This window comes from Nothobranchius furzeri, chromosome 19, assembly GCF_043380555.1.
Source record: "Nothobranchius furzeri strain GRZ-AD chromosome 19, NfurGRZ-RIMD1, whole genome shotgun sequence".
Taxonomy (NCBI): domain Eukaryota; kingdom Metazoa; phylum Chordata; class Actinopteri; order Cyprinodontiformes; family Nothobranchiidae; genus Nothobranchius; species Nothobranchius furzeri.
Window position 1 is genome coordinate 15658555 of NC_091759.1, and position 19785 is coordinate 15678339.

The 19785-nt window shown below is 40.1% G+C and overlaps 1 protein-coding gene across 4 annotated transcripts in view; it reads left to right on the forward strand.

The window, feature by feature from the left end:
* The window catches only part of ptprua (protein tyrosine phosphatase receptor type Ua), a 323447-nt gene that overhangs the window by 158251 nt on the left and 145411 nt on the right, over window positions 1-19785 (forward strand). For all 4 annotated transcript variants that reach the window (XM_015973274.3, XM_015973276.3, XM_015973277.3 and 1 more), the window contains exons 5-7: window positions 5316-5431; window positions 11538-11709; window positions 15519-15812. In XM_015973274.3, the coding sequence (XP_015828760.1) occupies window positions 5316-5431; window positions 11538-11709; window positions 15519-15812 (582 nt within the window). The remainder of the gene's footprint in view (window positions 1-5315; window positions 5432-11537; window positions 11710-15518; window positions 15813-19785) is intronic.

The following is a 19785-nucleotide window of genomic DNA, read 5'->3' on the forward strand; positions in this document are numbered from 1 at the left end:
TGAAGGCAATTCTGCTCACGAAAGTAGGGGGGCTTTGTAAGCACATCTACCTTCTGAATGTCTGCAGAGTGAGGGGTGAGGGGCTCGTTTGTCCAGGCTGAACAGCTAACCTTTTCAGTTGATTGCCGTGCTTCCTAATGTGATGCAAAAGCAGGACAGCCATTGGCTGTTTTGAATTCATATTTTTTTCTCTGTGAGATTAAGATTTGAGCTTTCATGTTATTTTGAATGTGCCATCAATCACCAGTGGTCTTAAGCTTTAGGCTTAGCAAACTCCGTATAGTCACTGGTAAAGATGCATGCTCATGGTGCAGCTGTTGAGCTTCATGCAAAATTAAATCTGATTGGTCTGCATTAGAGAAGAGTGCAATAAAAAGCAGTTCAATAATTTTATATCCTTTTTATGTATTTTGCAGTTTTTTTTTAATCGAAAGGAGCTGATGGTTTAGTCTAACATGCATGTTTTGGCTTGTGGGAGGAAACCGGAGAAAACCCATGAGTATACGGGGTAGAACATGCTCCATGCTGATTGGCTGCGGCTGGGTTTTGAACCTGCAACCTTCTGGCTGGAAAGCAACAGTGCTACCAACGGAGGCCAGCATGCACCCTCCACCACAATGTTATCATGTTTGTATTTAAAATTATGTAAAATAATTATAAAAAAGAACCTTAAACCAAAATCTAATGGAATTCAAGGATCTGATTGGTCAGTAGTCAATGTCAAAGGTTGCTTCCATCCTATTGAATGAAACTTTAACCAAATGTACATTTTTCAGTAATTTTTTTTAGACGTTGTTGTTGTTCTTCTGTCATCAGAAACAAACTTGTTTAGCTTTTAGAAACATCAGTAAGTAGCTTCAGTCTACCAGATTGGACAAAAAAATCCAATTTGGGTAAAATTGCGGTCACTAGTCTCGTCGTGTTTCAGTCATTGCTGCCAAGCCTTCAGTGAAAACTAGAAGATTTTTTTTCAGCTGTGAGGTAAAATGTTAATGAATGATAATGTGGGGATTTTATGAACTCATGAAATTCAGAATTCCTTTTCAGGCGCTCATGGAAAGAGAGGACTGGCTGAGGATGTGAAATAAACCTCTTAAAATAAGCAACTAAAATTTGTATTCTTTTAAACACAGACTCATCATTTTAGTGGTGGCAAATACAAATTTTGCAGTATTTGTACACCAAACACCTAAAATAAGCACAAAGCTTTGTTTTGTAGCTTTTAGGTGAGTGGATGCCATGGCGCACCCATTCATTAATGCAACTGTGTAACTCCAAGTTACTGATTAGCACTGTTACAAAGAACTCTCATACTGGGATACAAGTCTGTCTCTTTATTTATTTATCATTTATACTTAGCAAAAGTCCTTGTTAGTCTTTTATTTAACCTGATAGGGTTGAGCTGTCAGTATTGGCCTCGTTTTCTCCAAACTAGTCTTGCTGATGATCTGTTTTTATCTTGTCTGCAGACTGCTTATTTTAGAAAGATGTGTTCTTTAGTTGAGATCTGTGGTTAAAATGTAAATGGCAAAGACTCAGGAAATGAGTTTTATGAAGTATCAAGTGTATTTGATAAATGTTATCCCATATTATTCCTAAAAAGAACTTCAGTGGTGATGTTTAGCCTTCAGGATGAGTTTCTCTGCTGCAATTTATGAAAAAGAGATTTTGCAAAGATCTTTTTGTAAAGACATTTTGAAACGTCTTGATGAGAAAATGCATCAAAACAGCCACAAATGTTGATTTAGGTATTTTTAGTTAGGAAGTTACCTATTATCAGTCAAATGACCCCACCCCCTTTTGGCCTAAAACAAAAGTATAAATGTTTATTATTATTATAATTATTCTCATTATTATTATTATTATTATTATCATTATAGTTGTTATAATTTGATTTGCTAAACAATTTTGTAAATTGACTGCATAATTGCTGTTTCGTTATACAAGTTATTTGTAGAGCATTTTTCCCCCAAAGTGGCCAAAGTCACATGGAGCTTAAGTCTCCTCCCTTTCCGGTCGGCTTACGGGTCCCTGGAAGAACAAAAAATGAATGCAAGTCAACGGGGCTAAAAGAGCTATTTTCTAATCTGCTTTGCCTTAGATCCTCAATCACACATAATGTGCAATTTAAATGAAAAGTAATGATGGGCATTTTGACCACGCCAGTTACGTACTTTGAGATTCATTAGCTCGTAAACGTTTGTAATTAGCATGACTACACACCAGAAATCGGCACGACGCATATGTGACATCACATAATCTCCTCTCCCCTAGCGTAGCTGCTACTCACCAAATGACCAGATTTATGGTGGTTCTTTCCTCCTGTGGGAAATTAGCTGATCTTACAGCCATTTTCCCTCAGTTTTCTCCGTGTCTGGTTCGATGACGTCACTTTCGTGAAGCGCATTTGGACTTATTTTCACACAAAACCTAAAATAGCGTTTTTAAAATAGCGAAAATAAGCGCGCTCTTGGTATCAAAATGTGGCTTTAAAATTCACGGACATCACATGTGAAATCCATGGCGCCTAACAAGCAGAATTAGATAATAGCATTTTTAGCCCCATTGACATGCATTCATTTTTTCCTTCTTCGGGGACTCATGATCCGGAAGTAGATGGGCGTGACTTAGGCTCCCTATAGGGATGTAGAGTTGCTCCCCTCAACTGCCAGCACTAGAAACATAATAAGCCTAAATGACAACCAGAAGAATGGCCCTTTAAAGGAAAAAAAATCCACTTTTTTATCTCCTTGTTTGATATCTGTGCTTTTTAACAAAGTCCTTCTCCAACACACGTTTCAATCTTATAATAAAAGGCCGTGGTGAATAAAGATCCAACATGCTGGACAGCCAAAACACATTTGAGACTGATTTACCTGGTCTCATTCATCGCTGGCAGTATTAATGACAGCTCAGCGAGTCACGTGTCCGCCCTGCAGAACTTTTAGATTTTAAATTAAATCTTCTCAGTAATTAATGATTCAACCAAGTCATCCTCAAATGACTTCCATGAGCATTAGACTTGAAGATACGATGTGAGAGTTTATGCTCGTCTCGCTCAGACAAAATACTGGCAGCATACCGAGTGTTCTCCGTGGAGTGTCTTCTCCCACTTTTTTCACATTCTTTTTGGGGTCACTTCAGCTATCTTAACAGCCCATGTGATGCACGTGTGAAATGAGTTATTAATGGATGAAGATATACACGCCAGGAAATCAATTATTATCTCCAAGCTTTCTGGGTGAACAGAGCGCGTAGAAGACTGCAGCGGCAGAAAAGAGATATGTGGAGAATGTGAGATGGAATTTCAAGGATTCTATTCTCAGTCAGATGTTGCTGTGAAAAACCAAACATGACAGCACTAGAATCTAATTTAGTCCAGGGAAATTCAGATGAAACTCTCAACCACAGAAAAGCATGTATTCTGTTTACACCACAGGCCTGCTCGCTCTGCTCTATGATTATAGACGCTACTTTGTCTAATAAATCGTGTCGTCATTTGTACACGAATGACGTTAGCTTGATTTTGAAACTTGTGTAAATTAGCCAGTAGCATCAGGAAATCAGCAGATTAACGCTGTACTACACAAAGGTACCTCTTTCTTTAAAAATACAATGAAACCGTGTGTTTTATGACTTATCTGCCAGTACTTCGCCATATGCACTAGATGCACTGAAAAAAAGTTGCCACCTGGATTCAACTGAGCAAATAGGTAGGAGCCTCCTATTGGATAATGAATGCATTAGTGATTATTTTTCAGCTGGCAACAACTTATTTAACCACAATTGGTGCAATGAGTTGCTTATCATCTCTTAAACAATCATGTCGAAAGAACATCTGGTGTACGTGGAAAAGATTTTAGTCTGAGAAGGGTCAGATTATCGGCATACATCAAGAAGAGAAAACATGGAGATTGCAGAAACGCCAAAAATTGGGTTAAGAAATGTCCAACGTACTACTAAAAATTAGAAGGATACTAGGGACCCATCATCATAAGCGCCTCGTCATTTTTATCTTGAGGGGCGCTATAGAAATGATTTCTCCTTCTTCTTCTTCTTAGAAGAAGAAATGTGGCCGGAAAAAAATCCTGAAAGATCGTGATCAGGAATCACTTAAACGTTTGGTGAAATCAAACCAAAGAAAAGCAACAGTAGAACTCAGAGCTAGGTTTAATTAAGGGAGTAAGAGCATTTCCACATGCACAATGCCAAGGGAATTCAAGGGACTGGGACTGAACAGCCTTGTGGCCGTAAGAAAATCACTAATAAGTGAGGCAAACTGGAAAAAAAGATTTTAGAAGAAGATTGGACTCTAGAGCAATGGAAGCAGGTCATGTGGTCTGATGAGTCCATATGGACCCTGTTCCAGAGTGATGGTGCATCAGGTAAGAAGAGAGGCAGATGAAGTGATGCTCCCATCACCCCTAATGCCTACTGTAGAAGCCTGTGGGGGCAGTATTATGATCTGGGCATGCTGCAGATGGTCAGGTCTAGGTTCAGCAACAGGATGTGCTCCAACAATGAAGTCAGCTCACTACCTGAATATCCTGAATGACCAGGTTGTTTTTCCTGATGGCACGGGCATATTCCAACATAACAATGCCACGATTCATCAGGCTCAAATAGTGAAAGAGTGGTTCAGGCAGCATGAGACATCATTTTCACACATGGAGTCCAGACCTTAACCTCACTGAGAATCTTTGGGATGTGCTGGAGAAGGCTTTGTGCAGCGGTCAGACTCTACCATCATCAGTGCAAGATCTGGGTGACACACTAATGCAACATTGGATGGAAATAAATCGTGTGACCTTGTAGCTTATCGGAACGATGCCACAGCGAATGTGTGTGTTGTCAAGGCTAAAGGCGGTCCACCCAAATATTAGTGTGACTTTTTTTTTGGGTGGCAACTTTTAGTGTCACCAAGCAGTGTTTATTCTAGATATGTTAGTTTCTGCAGTTTTACTTGTGCTGAATGTTGGAGTGTATGAAGCAGCATACACTGTAGCTTTAAATGTTCTTTCTCTGTATTTTGATATGTTTTTAATATGCCCAGGTATGTTTATGCATATCACTTAAAATACTGTGGAAGGAGAGATTAGATCAATAAGTCATGCTAGCTCCCAAAATTACCTTTTGGATGACGACAGCACACACTGCTGTATGTGAGGTTTCACGTCAGCTTTTTGTTTCCCTGCCTATAAAGCTTCTGCTCTTCATCTCGTCGTGTTTATTATGTTTAGACAGAAGCACTCGGTTCCACATTTGCCACTTTCACCAGCGTGTTTGTGTGTTTCCTGTTTGTCCTCGCTTTACAGACAAGGTGCCTCATTTCTCCCGGCTGGGTGATGTGGAGGTGAATGCCGGGCAGAATGCCTCGTTTCAGTGTGTAGCCACCGGCAAAGTTTCGGAAACGGAGCCCTTCCTGCTGGAGGTGAGAATGAGAGCGGGCATGTGAGGGTGGATTTTGTTTTCTTCTTATATGTCATCTATGCTTGAACAGTCCAGCCCGCAGCTCGGGGCGTGAATTATTGAATGGTACTGGAGATGGCGTAGAAACAACAGCACAAGGTCATTTAGCTGTTAAAAGAAACCATTTTATTCCAAATTGCAGTTTCTAGTTGACTTTTTGAATCAGTTTCTATTTTTCTTGCATTTAAAGAAAACATTTACATTCTAATTTATCATGCTCCTTTAGGTAAACTGGTAAAATGATGTGAAGCACATGTTTGCTAGCCTAGTGAACTAGACCAAATTCTTGCTTTGCAAAGAATGGTCTAGGCACGCTCCATTGGAACCTCAGCAGCTCCTACCAGGACTCTGGCTGGCCAATCACAACTCTCTAGAGGGGTTTCAAACACACAAAGAGCTGTGATTGGTCCATAATGGTGGGCCAATCATAGTGCTCTATCTGCTTAGTGAACAAATCACAGAGCTTTATCCACTTTGTGGGCCAATCAGGGCATTCTATATGCCTGGTGGGAGGGATGATGCAACAGAGTGAAACAAGAGTATGTCACATTCATTTTCCAGTGGAATGCAGGGATCATTTGAAAGACAACGGTAGAACCCGCCCCACAACTGAGAGCCGATAATGGAGCATGGCCAGACTAAATAATACATTTATTTAGTCTGGCTTGCCAGGCTACATGTTTGCAGCACTGAAACCTGAACTGGTTGCAGAATCTGTAGAAGGGTACTGCGTTATGGTGTTTAAGCTGATCTCACACTGTCTCTAAACATCCTAGTTCATGTACTTCTGTCTCTGTCAAGATTCCACCATGGCTCAAGGTTTGCACACAGATTTGGTTGACTTAATAATAATTGTTGGCGCCAGTGCTCGGCAGCCTCGCCTCTGTCAGTGCTCCCCAGGGCAGCTGTGGCTACATCGTAGCTCATCCCCACCAGTGTGTGAATGTATGTGTGAATGGGTGAATGACCAGTTGTGTTGTGAAGCACCTTGGGGGGTTCCAGGACTCAAGAAGGTGCTCAAATACCGGCCATTTACCATTTACCATTTTAATTAGGCTATGCAAAACAACAGTTTCATGTTAGCAATGGTTATAACAAGCTTTGCAGTCAACATGGCTGAGTTTCAGTTTCTGTAGAACCTTTATTAGAAAGTCGATGTTGCTACTTAGTAGGGATGTGAATCTTAGAGCAACTCACGATTTGATTCGATTCCGATTCTTGGGGTGCCGATTCGATTCAGAATCAATTCTCGATTCTCTATTTAAATCAATTCACAGTCAGTATTAACAAAGAGTGCCAGCTCCAGGATGAACTACTTTGTTGTACAAGTTAGTTAAAGCTATGGTACATTTTTATTTGACTTTAAACTGGTCATGCTACAAAAATGCAAATTTACTATGTAAAATAAAGTGATCCTAAAACTGTAAACAGAAACAATCTTTTGACCAAAAGGCAACATTTATTTATGCTTACCTTGTAAAATATAACAAATCTGTAGTTACCCAACAGTAGCCTTGAAAATAATACAGTCAAATACTTTTCAGGTATGTGTAGAAACAAGTTACACGAGTAATCCTGAGTACTCATTTATCAACTTAGAAAATAAATATGAGAATATCTCAAATTTCTGAGTATGGAAAAAATGACATTCAAGTGCCCTCTCATCAGCAGATTCAAACATAAATCATCTCAATTTATGGGAGCACAAAAGTAAACGGAGTACTGACTCTCCTAACAAAGATCAAAAAACGGCATCTCAAACCTGTAACACGCCAAATATTTGAGTTCTTGGAATCGATTCTGAACCTTTGTGAATCGATTCTGAACCTTTGTGAATCGATTCTGAATCTTTGTGAATTGATTCTGAATCTTTATAAATAAGAATTCCGATTCAGACTTGAATCGATTTTTTCAGCACCTCTACTACTTAGACAACTGTAGAGTGGTGGCCCAGAAGTCTATTGTAGCCTCAGCAGGTCTACCATTGGCCCAAACAGTTTTTTAAATCAGAGCGCTTTATGTTTGTTCAGCACGCTTAACGTTAGAGTTGAGAAAAACAACAAAAATGGCGTCGGCTCACAAACGGAAATCATTTGAAACAGCTTTGGGGTCAACTTCAGACTATTTAAACTTGGGCTTTTCGTTGAGATATGAGCAGATAGACGTAATTTATTTAGAAAATGTATATATTTGGTTCTTCTTTGATGGAGTACAGCAGACTGCCCCATGAACAACTGCATGAGGAGACCATCATAGAATCCACCCCAAGACTGGGTGGATTCAATGGCTCCTTGCCAGACTACATATTTACATATATAAGATGGATTGTCAGGCCAGTACAGTAGCTGAATGGCAGCAAAAGCTGAGTTCATAACCCCCCCCCCCCCCCCCCCCCAAAAAACACATTGGTTGCATCAATGTAAACCTTAAACATAATGTATAACAAATGAGTAAAGGAATTAAGAAATGAAAAGACTGAAAAATATTATAAGTAAATACATAAACAAACATTTTTAGTTTAAAAGTGGATAATACTAATTCAAGGTCACTTTAGTTCTGTTTTACCATCAGCAAATGGTAGGAACAGCTGAGGGCAGGGACATAAGAAAAACAAAATAGCTCACTGACCAACTGTTACAAGTTTAGTGTCCTAAGTTTCAATTTCACACACTGCGAAAACACTCAGGCAGTGTTTTGTGATGCCGCTTCTAAGCCCCTATCCACACGTAGCCGGAGATCTGCCAAAACATAGATATTTTTCTACGTTTTGGCCTGTCATCCACACGAAAACAGAGTTTTTTCACACGAAAACGGATCTTTTTAAAAACTCCGGCCAAAGTGAAGATCTGTGTTTTCTCCGTTTTGGGTGTCTGCGTGTGGACAGACAAAACCGGAGTTTTAAGGTCCGCAACGTCACTTTCCGCGACAAAAAATGCTGACATCACGTGTGCGACCTGTGTTTACACTAGCCGACAGCATGGAAGCCCTCAGAGCTGCGCTCGCTTTATCAATCGTCCAAGCGCTTTTTGCTTGTTTGTTTTTGCAAGAGGAATTACTGCTCCTTGCGGAAGACCACAGACGAAGGACGAGGTTAAGATCGGGGGAAGTACTGCCGCCTACAGGTCTGGCATGTCCTTAACAACGTATTTATCCGGGTACGTGTGGACAGAGTTTTTTTTTAAATGAGGTGGTGTGGATGCAAGTTTTTGGAGGGGCGGATATTCGTTTTAAAAAAACCTGGCTACGTGTGGACTAGGCCTAAGCGTGCAATGAGGTTGGACTTAATAACCTTTCCCAGTTCTGCTCCACCACGGGAAACATGTGCATGGCAAATGTAGCACTGAGCCACACTTTCTTTTGTGGACTTTAACCAAAAATACTGCCACACGGCCGACATCACTCTTGCTCTTTGCTACTTCGCTAGCATGCACTGTTCTGGTCACGTGGGCGTTGCATGCTAGATAGAATTTCTGGAATAAAATTCAAAGCGAAATGGACTTCTTATCAGAGACTTTTGATGCAGTCCGATACAATCCGATTCAGTGTTTTTGGGCCAATGTCAGACCTATTTCTGATATCGATATCGGAACGGGACATCCTTAGTATTTACTGAGTTTAAATAGCCTAGAAATGAAGAACAACCACAGCAGTAGCAAAAGATTTAGCTCCACAGGTTGGTCTAGCCATGTCCATGACCTCAGCAGGTCTACCATTGGCCGGACTAAGCTTAAGCTAGGCCAATCACAACTTTTTTATGTTTGTAGAGAGATGTTGGACAGGTTTAGCACCATTACAGTACAGTTTTTTTTTCTATATTCTGATGACGGCAGAACTGTAACATAATTTGTTGAGGTTGTTGTTGGACACCATGACTGCCTCGTTTTTTTTTTTTCTTTTCTTCTTCTTCTTGCTTGGAGTGGACCTGATGCTGTCCAGTACGGTACAGACAGTTTGAAAGACAATTGTAGCTTCGACCCCCGCCTGAGCTCTGTCTACGGGTCGTGGCCAGACCGGATAGGTTTTGCATTTGTGTATAAGACAGCATATAAATTAACATCACTTTTAAGCATCGCTATGACTATTTTGAAAACCTCAGCATACCACATTATCAGATATAGAAGCCAACAAAATCCTTAAGCCATTAAGATTTAGCAAGTTAACAAAAGACCTCAAAAACTCCAATCTACCAATAATGACAGCAAAAATGACATTTCAGTCCAACATGACAGTGATTTTCTACGTGTTTGCTTTATGTCACTCGTTGTGTATTCTGGCTCGTTAGTGCTTGAAGCGTTCTCGTGAAGTGTGTTCCGCGTTCTAAGACTTTTGGGCCCAAAAACCTAAAAGAAAAGTCTAGCCACAAATAGTCAAAGCCGTAAATCCCGCTGCTGTTATTCCCCAAACTATGTTGAATCATTATTTTTTTAATGTCCAAGAATAGGACTGTCAGTGACTGAGAGCTGCTGTCACCTTCTGTCAGCTTGTAGCTGCAGGAAAAAGTTGAATTTTCGATCTATCAGCATCGTCTCTGTTTTTAGGGGAATTATGCAGAAAGACTCTTAGCCCTTCTTTTAAATGTTAAATTGTTGCAGGTAAAATGTTAGTAATTTAGCACTTTTGCTTTTGTTAGTGTTCTGAACATCACGTCTTTTTCTTTAAAGGTACATATGTCAAATTTGTCTGTAAGTCGGCTGGAAGTAGTTTCAGTTTCCCTCGTCTGTGTGGAAGCTAATCTTAGCCCTCAGAAATCCTCGTCTGAATGCCGACACTTCCCCTCTGACCTTGAAGCATTAACATTTAAGTGTTTTTGAAACAATGGCAGCAAATGAGATCTCAGCATTCCTGGTGATCCACCCCTGGCATTCCTGTCACCCTTACCCTAGCTCTGCATTCATGCCTTTGAGGATTGTCAACATGAAAAAAAGAACGTATTGAAAAGACAATAAATCAGTTTTAACATTTATGAATCGGTCATAGGAGGTGCACAAATACAAGACTCATGGGAAAAAAACTACTTTCTTCCTTGTTTGACTACATACCAAATCTCTCAGCTGGAGTCAACGTTGGTTTGTTCCTTGTTTCTCCCGTTTGGAAAAGTAAAACTGGTAAAAACCAAAAAGCGGTAAAATTACACCATCTATAACGTCCTCCTGTCCTTAAACATTGTTCAGGGCCTGTTTGATCATAAATGTGAGTCTGCTAATTGCTGCGTTCTCTTTGATCTCGCTGCTGCTGAGGAAGTCTGCTCACGACCCACGTTGAGCTGCTCTCCTACACTTTTCCCCCGCTGGTAGCTATTCCAAACAAACTATCGGCATAATGTTTCTAAGTTAGTTAGCATCATATTTACTCAGTATTTCTGTTTTACAAAATCAAAACCAAAGCTGTTTAAGTTAAACATGTTTGGAGTCGTAAACTGAATTACAAATGATACCAAATCCTAATTGAATAAAAGCAGGTAAATGAAAATATTGCTTGTAACCAATGTGTGAAAAACGAAAACGAACATTTAAGAAAAAGATTTGGAAGATAAAATTACATAAAATATCATTTGTAGCTTTGGGCGACCACTACAGATGTAATTTCATATTTTTGGTACAATTTTTCTCCCATCTTCCTAAACCAATTCAAACTTTGGATGCCAAAGCTGCTTACTTGTAGAAAGTGGGAGCAGGTGACAGCTTACATAATAATCTACTTATTCTTCGAGAGGGCTGTATATATATTGTATCTCGCACCTGGAACAGCTCATTTTGAGCGCTGGCCTCTGATTTCCTTCGGCACTGCTTGAGCCAATTGCCAGTGTGCCTGGAGCGCTGACACATCAGCACGGTGAGAGCTGAGGAGATGTCAGCTCCAGTACCGGTGAAGCAAAACAACTCAGGAGGTCTCTGGAGCAAATGGTATTGTTAGCACTGACATTTATCACATATTCATTATCCGGCCTTCTCCACTATCCTCCTTTGTTTAGCCGTCTGCTTCTCAGCCTGCTGCCCGTTTTTAATCACTTGATAGACTTTAAGTAAACAAGTGGTTTTCTCTCTGTGTGCTCTTTGTCTGACTGCCAGCGGAGGAATGGCGTGGTGCTTGACACTTCTCTGTTGTCGCGGTTGAGCCACAAGCGACTGATGGCAACTTTTCAGGTGGAGGCACAGCGTGGAGAGCAGGACCTCTATCGCTGCATCACCCTGTCCCCCAGAGGGGCTGCCGTCTCCAACTTTGGAGAGCTCATCGTCAGAGGTAAGACACACACACAATCTTAAAAAATGCATAAACTGGATTTTATTTTGAAGACTTTACTAGGTTTACATTTTGAATGTACCACATGAGTCAATTTGCATAGCAATGACGACTCCACAACTGGTGAGTGATGATGTTGAGTTAGAATGATTTCTGTTGCCATGGACATGATGCTGTTAGCTACAAATAGCGGTGAAGTTATCACGTCAAAGGGGTAAAGGTTAGTTTAGATTCAATCAGCATCTCACCAGATGCTGAGAAACGATCACCTTGTATTTTACACAGAAGTATGTTATGGTCGGCTGTTATATCACAAGTTGGCCAGAATTCCTTTTCCAAGCTTTCTTCAAACCTGCGTCACATGTAGCAAAATCAGGCATCCACCCAAACTCTCTCACTTCTACATCTCTCCAACCTACCTACTCCTCTCTTATTTTGCCCCCAAATGGTTGACACAACAAAGTACAATCTAAGAAATCCTCCAAAAGTTGTTTTCTTATCATCAAAAACCAGAAAAATTTAGAGAAAGTTCACTTAGCACTCCCTTCTATTGAATACTTAAGGCTGACCACACACTTGCTTTTAATCAAAATTAGGCATGTTCATTCTGTCTGCCTTGAGTAAGTTGTGTTTATTTAAAGCATTGTTTGTTCACATCCTCTGAAATTAGCACAACATGTTTACAAGCTGTAATACGTAAGGAACCATAGGGGGCTTTGATTGTGTTTGAGCCCTATGCATCCGGTACTGTCTGGTCTGAGTTGTGCCTGCTAGCAGAATCCTCCAGCACTTTGTGCAGTGCAGCAGGGAAGTATGTGAACAAGATGCAGCCTGCTGCCACAGGTTTAAGAGACAATGACAAAAATTGCAGTTTCCCCGTCATCCACTAGGAACCGGCTCGGGAAAGAGCAAGTTCACATTTACTCCAATATTAAAAATGCTAACTTCACAACAGAAATAAACATGTTTACAGCCTGGTACAAAAAACATTCAGGTTTAAAATCAAAACTTGAAATTTAGAAAAAATAGCAGTGTGTTCTTTTGATTGCCAGGTAGCAGATGAGCTGTCAGTACTAGCGGTAGCAGCTAGTCCCCCTGTTTGCTCCAGGAAAGGCCAACCTCCGTTAGCTTCTATTAGCTATTTAGTTTTATATATATATATATATATATATATATATATAGAGTCATTGGCAGGAACAGAAAAATCTGTAAAATCTGCCTGATCTCTTTGGATCTACATTATTTCATTAGGTACATAATTTACTCATGTAAAAGGATGTTAGCAAGGACCCTTTTTGCCTAAAAGCAAGTGAGCCTGAGAGACTCTTTTGACACATTGTTGAATAAATATGCCAAGAGTTTCTTCCAAGCTCATGTCAGCATTAGAACTGCCACTTCTCATGTGAAATGATAATTGAATAACAGTCAGTAGCACCAGCAGGCAGGTGTGAGTGCATCTGCACCAGAGTGAGAAGAAGAATCTTGGAGGATAGTCTGTAGTTATGAAGGGCAGCACCTATTCTCAAGGGAAATGTTAGGTATGGACTGATTTTCCGATAAAGGTCCACAGGCTAGATTGCTGAGGATTGAAGGAGTTTTTTTCCTGATAAATCCTCTTTCTGATTGTCTGGAGCCCCCGGAAAAGGATTGTCTGGAGAAAAAAAGGTGAACACAGCCATCAGTCATGCAAAAGTAAAGCATCCTGAGACCAGTTATGTGTGAGAATGTGACAATTCAACAGTTTTGGTGATGAACAATGCCTTTTACAGCGTGATTGCCTTTGGTGCCACAATGCTGAAGTTAGAACAAAAACAGGTCCCCACCTTAGGGATCGAAACATCTAAATGTTGTGTCCACGTCCGGACCTCAGTCCCATTGTCTCCAATCCTACACGGCAAATGGACAAACAAAAGCCCATGAGTTCATTCTGATTAACTCTAAGCATTGAAAATGAAGAATGGGCTTCCTTCAGTCAGGATTTGGACCAGAAATGGATTGATGGCAAGCCAGGGTGAACTGCAAAGGTCTTGACAAAGAAAAAACAATGCAAATATGTATTTGTTCAGTAGATTTAGAGTTGCAACAGCAAATCTACAAAACAAGCCAGCTTTTAAACACAAACATTGTCACAAAACTCAGGCAGATGGGAGTGAGCGCATCTGTGGGAGTAATGTAGAAGAGATCTATTGGGCACTCTTCAAGATTATATAAATGATTGGATTTAGATGGGGAAGAGAAAATGGCACTCCGAGGCAGCCGGATCACCATTTTATGAGCTTTAATGAGCACTTCCTAGTGCCTCGGATCACCATTTTCTCTTCCCCATCTTCATTTGATGGTCACAGAACTCTTACTCTTCCCGTTGGTTATCATCTCCATGCCACCTCCGCCTGATACCAGAATCCACATTGCCAGAGTTAACAAGAGAGAGCTAAACACCATTCATCATTTTCTAGGTCCAAACATCTTTTGTGGTTTTCTTTTGGGACTCTGGTAGTTTGTCCTAAAGTTGAAGTGGTAGCAGCCGGCTGTTTCTTCTTCTCTGATTTTATTGAGCGGAGAACCTCTGCTGATCTGTTGCAAAATATGCAAGTTCACGACAAGTAACGAGTACCCAGGAAGATGCGGGAGTGCAGTGGTTTGGTAAAACCAACAACCGGGTGGTCCACTCGTTGGTTTCAGACCAAGCCGTGAGATTTTTAGACAAATGCAAAAGCACCACTTTATTGGTGTTTTTCCTTATTTTCTTCTTCATACATGTTAGAACGTTGTTAAGATTCCAGAAAAAATATTAGCCTGTTTTACAAATTAGCCATTCTAGCTTTGATGATATTGTCAATTAAAGCCTTTGAAATTTCTGCTTCACACACTGACTGAAAACACTGGTGGTGGATTACTGTATAGCAAAGAAGTTTCTCAAGGTTGTCCATCATTTTCTTCATTTTATGATGCACCTCCTTCGTAGAATCAGCTTCTAGGGAAAAAAATCCTAAAACAAACTCACTTGTAACATAAAAGAGGCTCCACAAAAAGCTGCTGCAGGTGATTGTGCAGTGCTTCGCTAGAACTGAACTCTGGCTTGAGTTGCAAAGTTATTAGAAGACTGTAAACGATGGTGGAAAAATGACCTTAAATAGCACTTCTTAAACAAATTGGTTGCATTTTTTTTCAGCCAGCAGAGCCAGGCTGAACAGAAGTGATGCTTTAAAAGAGAACAAAGACACCAAGTTATTCTGTTGAATCACACCAGCTCTTGTTTTATGTCCGAATAAATCATGTCATAAAAAGCTCCGTGGGCAGGTGCTGTCACTCTGCAGTATATCAATCAACAACCTCCATCCAGGCACACAAGCTTCCTCAACCAAAGCATCATGGCATCAATTTATTTTATGTGTACCAGTCTTATTCCTCAGCAGGGCTGGAGGTTTACATCCAGAACAGACAAAACTGGTTATGTAATATTCATAAAATGGGCCCTTAGTCAGTCATTAGAGCGAAAATTAGGAGTTTTAACATCCAGGTGTATCTAACAATCTAGCTGTCTGTCATTTCCATTTTCCTGATGGGATTAAAAGACCTTTTTAATGAATAAATGCATTGAGAAGCAGACATAATGACAAATGGCACTGAGGCAGAAAAACAAAAAGAAAAAATCCATCGCAGACATCCTTGAGTTCTTTTTATTTGAATTAATCTTGTTTTTATTTGCTTTGAGGTCAACTGAATCTAATAAAATTATTATAAAATATATATTTAGATGTCCATATCAGTGTGGACCAACACAAATACAGAACTGTTTTCTTTTTCAGTGCCCCCAACACCAATAGCACCCCCGCAGCTTCTGCGGGCAGGCCCCACCTACCTGATCATCCAGCTCAACACAAACTCTATCGTTGGGGATGGACCAGTCATTCGCCGAGAAATCCAGTACCGGGCCAGCCAGTCCACATGGACCGAGACTCATATTGTGGGTTCTCTTACTTACAAGGTTTGGCACCTGGAGCCAGACACAGAGTACCAGATCAGTGTCATGCTCACGCGGCCCGGGGAAGGGGGGACAGGGGCCCCTGGACCTCCACTGGTCAGCAGGACGAAGTGTGCAGGTACGTCAGATCCAACTTTCCTTCACAGGAGAAATCAAGGAGTTCCAAATTAACCTCATTACCTAAAAGATTTAAAAACTTGAAGTATTTTTAATAACTTTATTTTTTTTTATCTCCGCTGCTGCGTCTTATAGCATTAAATTAGCAGAAAGTGTGTGTTGCTTCTCCCAGAGCTTCAGTGGTTTCATGCTTGAGTTGTTTGTATTATTCTTTGGAGTGTTTCGTGGTGAAACCTGGTGTCATGGTCTGCGTCTCCCCTCATGTGTCTCCTTGTGTTCTCCATCCCTCTCTAGGTTCTCCTTTTGTGTCTTCTTGTGTCCTTGTCTGCATCTCTTTATGTGTCTCTTTGTGTTCCTCAGATGTCTCCTGTTTTGCAGCCCTCTAGATCATCCCTCCTAGGTCCTGTGTTCCTTCAGTCTTCCCCAGTCACCCCTCTGCAGTTTTTTATAGGTTCAGCTTCTCATTTTAGTAGTCTTTAATATGTTTTCCCACAGGTTTTTGTAGTTTCCCTTCCACCTAGAATATTAGTTAATTTTGCGTGCTCATCTTGTCTTTAGGTTTTTTACTCATAGGTCATGTTAGTTTCCTCCCTGATTAGTTAATTGCTTTCACTTGGATCCTCACCTGCAGCCTTTCTGCTTCCCATCATGTCCCAGTGTATTTAAGCCCTGTCTGAGTCTCTTTGTCTTGTGGGTCCATTGTTTGTGTCAGCGTTGTTTTGTGCTCTATGTGAGCTTTGTGCCTTGTCTCCAGGTGTTGTGCTCTAAGTGAGCTTTCGTTCTCCTGTTGTTCAGGACTTTGGTTTTTGGCTTCCTGCCCTTTTTTTGGATTTTTCGTTCCTCATCTAAAATAAAAGGATTAACTTTTAAACCCCTCCTGCCTCGTGTCATCTGGGGTAATCTGCATCTTGGGTCCTAACCTCCTCCTAGCCCTCAACGTGACACCTAGCCATGCATTCATTTCTTTTTTATTGTATTACAATCTTATGGTCAGCATTTTCATGTGTTAGGCAATTTATTTAGCTACTAAATAGCTGCAAAAAACAGTTTTCCCATTAGGTGCAAGAAAGTCCTAAAATGATATATTCCAATTTCTAACTGATATTGCAAAATGCTGGAAGAAACATTACCTTCCAGTGTCATTTGCAATAATCGTGTGGTCACAGACAACCATCTTGTTATCTTTTGTTTAATTTTCCCTCATTTAACCTAGTTTCTCAATGGGCTTCACTTTCGGTCTCTATGAGGGAGTTTACAAAATTACATTAAGAATTTACAAGAATAATCAATTTCTTCTCAAAATGGAAAATTGTCTGTATTTATATAGCACCATCTAGAGTCCTCGAACCCCTCAAGCTCCTACAAAACACAACATTCATTGGAAATTGCAAGGCTTCGCTTTGATCTCATGTGAATTTTGAAGATTTTAAATAATATCTAGCTTTCCTTTCAAAAAGGGTTGCAGGGATGTTGCAAACATCTCTTGTTGTTGTTGTTGTTGTTGTTGGACCCTTCTCAGTTTAGTCATTGTGCTTATAAGATTCTACATCTGCTGGGTAAGGTCCACTAGTTGTCATCCAGTACTTCAGATCCGTGGTTCTTTTCATTCCAAGGGAGGGTTGTCAGATACACTTAAAGCAACACTTGGTTTTTAAACTACTGCTTTTAAAGTGGTTTCAGTGATTCTTGGGGTAGAAACATTAACAACTTCACATTGGACAGCACTCTGCTGCCCTTTGTTGACCAGAAACTGGACTTAACTGTTTTGTGGAATGAGTAGGTTCACTAGGTGGAGCTCTCTTCCTGCTTTATGGCTGTTAGCTGTTTACAGTGACGGTAGCTAATTTAAAAGCTACACAGCAAATTGGGAAGTGTATATTCAACACTTTAAGAGTAAATTTTACACCAAACTCGGTGATCATTTGGGTCCAAGTTTCCAGTGTTAAAACAACACTGGACACCGGAGTTAAACAAATAACACTAGAAGAGAGTATAATTTTAAACACTTTGAGAGTATAAATGTACTCAGTCAAAAGTCAAATAAAACCTCCCAAAGAGTTAATTTATACTCTCAAAGTGTTAAAGATTCCACACTATTCTAGTGTTATTTGTTTAACTCCGGTGTCCAGTGTTGTTTTAACACTGGAAACTTGGACCCAAATGATCACTGAGTTTGGTGTTTAATTTACTCTTAAAGTGTAGAAAGAACTCCAACAGTGTCTAATATGGACCATAAGGAGTCCAATAACATCCTGCAAAGGGAGTTAATCACTGAAATAGTCAATTTTAGCATTTTAATTTGAAATCAAGAGCACTTTAGAGATAATTGAACATCAATAAGCAACTGACCACAGAATTTTCAAATATTTATTTGAAAATGGAAACACTAAAATGTGTTACAATTTGTCACAAAAATTGTGAGAAAACAAAGGACATCCTTCAGTCACTTAAGCATATAGTCTTCATGTTTACTGTACAATGAATCTCAAAATGAGGAACAAATGATGCAAAGAAGCAGAATCTGTTTCATAAACAGGTGTTGTGCAATTGTCTCTAAAACAAAAGTGCTTTTTCACCCACCAAACTGGACCTATCCTAAAACAAAAATATCTTTTACTTTTTTGATGTCTGCTATAACAGCACATGCACAAGAACCACGAACAAATCATTCCTCTCAAAACCGTAAGTTGTCTGAAGATCAAATGGTTTGAAAAACTGCAACAAATCAACCCTCAACAGAGAAGTATCAAACTCACTTCCCTTTGCCACATGGTACGAGTGAAAATGCTCAGCAAATCCTAGCGTCTCAAAGTGTTCCACTGCCAGAAAATATTTTCCAGCACAAACAATAATTTCACTTATTTGACTGAATACTGGTATTCCCCCTTCAATCTTTGAGCACACAACAAGTCCAGGGCGATACTCGGTTCCATAACATGCAACCCAAGATACCACATCAACCTCTGAGTTCATGTCAACGTGCAGGTTATCAGCCACCATGTCACCATTTCTTAACTCGCTTATTTTTACTGTGTTAACAGGTCCAGAATCAATGCTTTTCAAAGGCAATGACTCCCAGTGGTATGCTATTGCCATTTGATGTTTTTGAGCTAAAGTCTTGGTAATGTTTTTGAAATTTTTTACAGTGTTTTTAAAAAACCTGTGCTTGGCCTCAAATCTGGTTGACCAAAAGTGAATAATTGGGCCAATTTTTCGTATGATTCGAGGATAATGTGTCATGAAGTGGTGTTTGGGTATGAGGTTCTGTTGTGGGTACAGCTCTTTGAATAGCGTATGATGATCAATAATGAGATGCTTCAGATATACAGTCATGCCTTCTGTAATGACCGGTGAAAACACAAGATTGATTATTTGAAGAAGCAGTAGCAATAGTCTCCAGTGTGCATTGCCTTCTGGAACTACATCTCCAAATATCAGTGGTACATTCCTGATCAAACAAAATGTCTGAATAGCATTTAGACCTATTGAGTTACTCATTTGCTCTAGGTTTATTCTGCTGGGACGGTTTTTTCGTTCAAGAAATCCATAGTTGTACGAGTACATTCTTTCAGTTGCCTCATTTTTGGAAATTATTTTGTTGTCTGAGAGGTATCCAAACAGCAACTTTAACTCCAGCTGCCCTACTCCCTCCAATATGTCATGCATAATATCTACAGCATAGTTGTCAGAAACATTAAAATACTGCAGATCATTGAGTATGCACATTCTCTTCACCCCAAATGATGATGTTACTGCAGGGTCCTGTATATCACGGCAATGCTGAACATGGAGTTCTTTACTGCGAAGGGTCAAGTCTGGGTCATCATCAGTAAAAAGTTTTTGACAGACCTCTTTGTCAGTCAAACAGAAACGGCAAAAATAGTTTGCACTGAAAGATTCAACATATCCAAGCAGTGTATGCAAACCTAAATTGTCCCCGGTGACTTGCGCAACTGTTCCATGAACTGGACTTT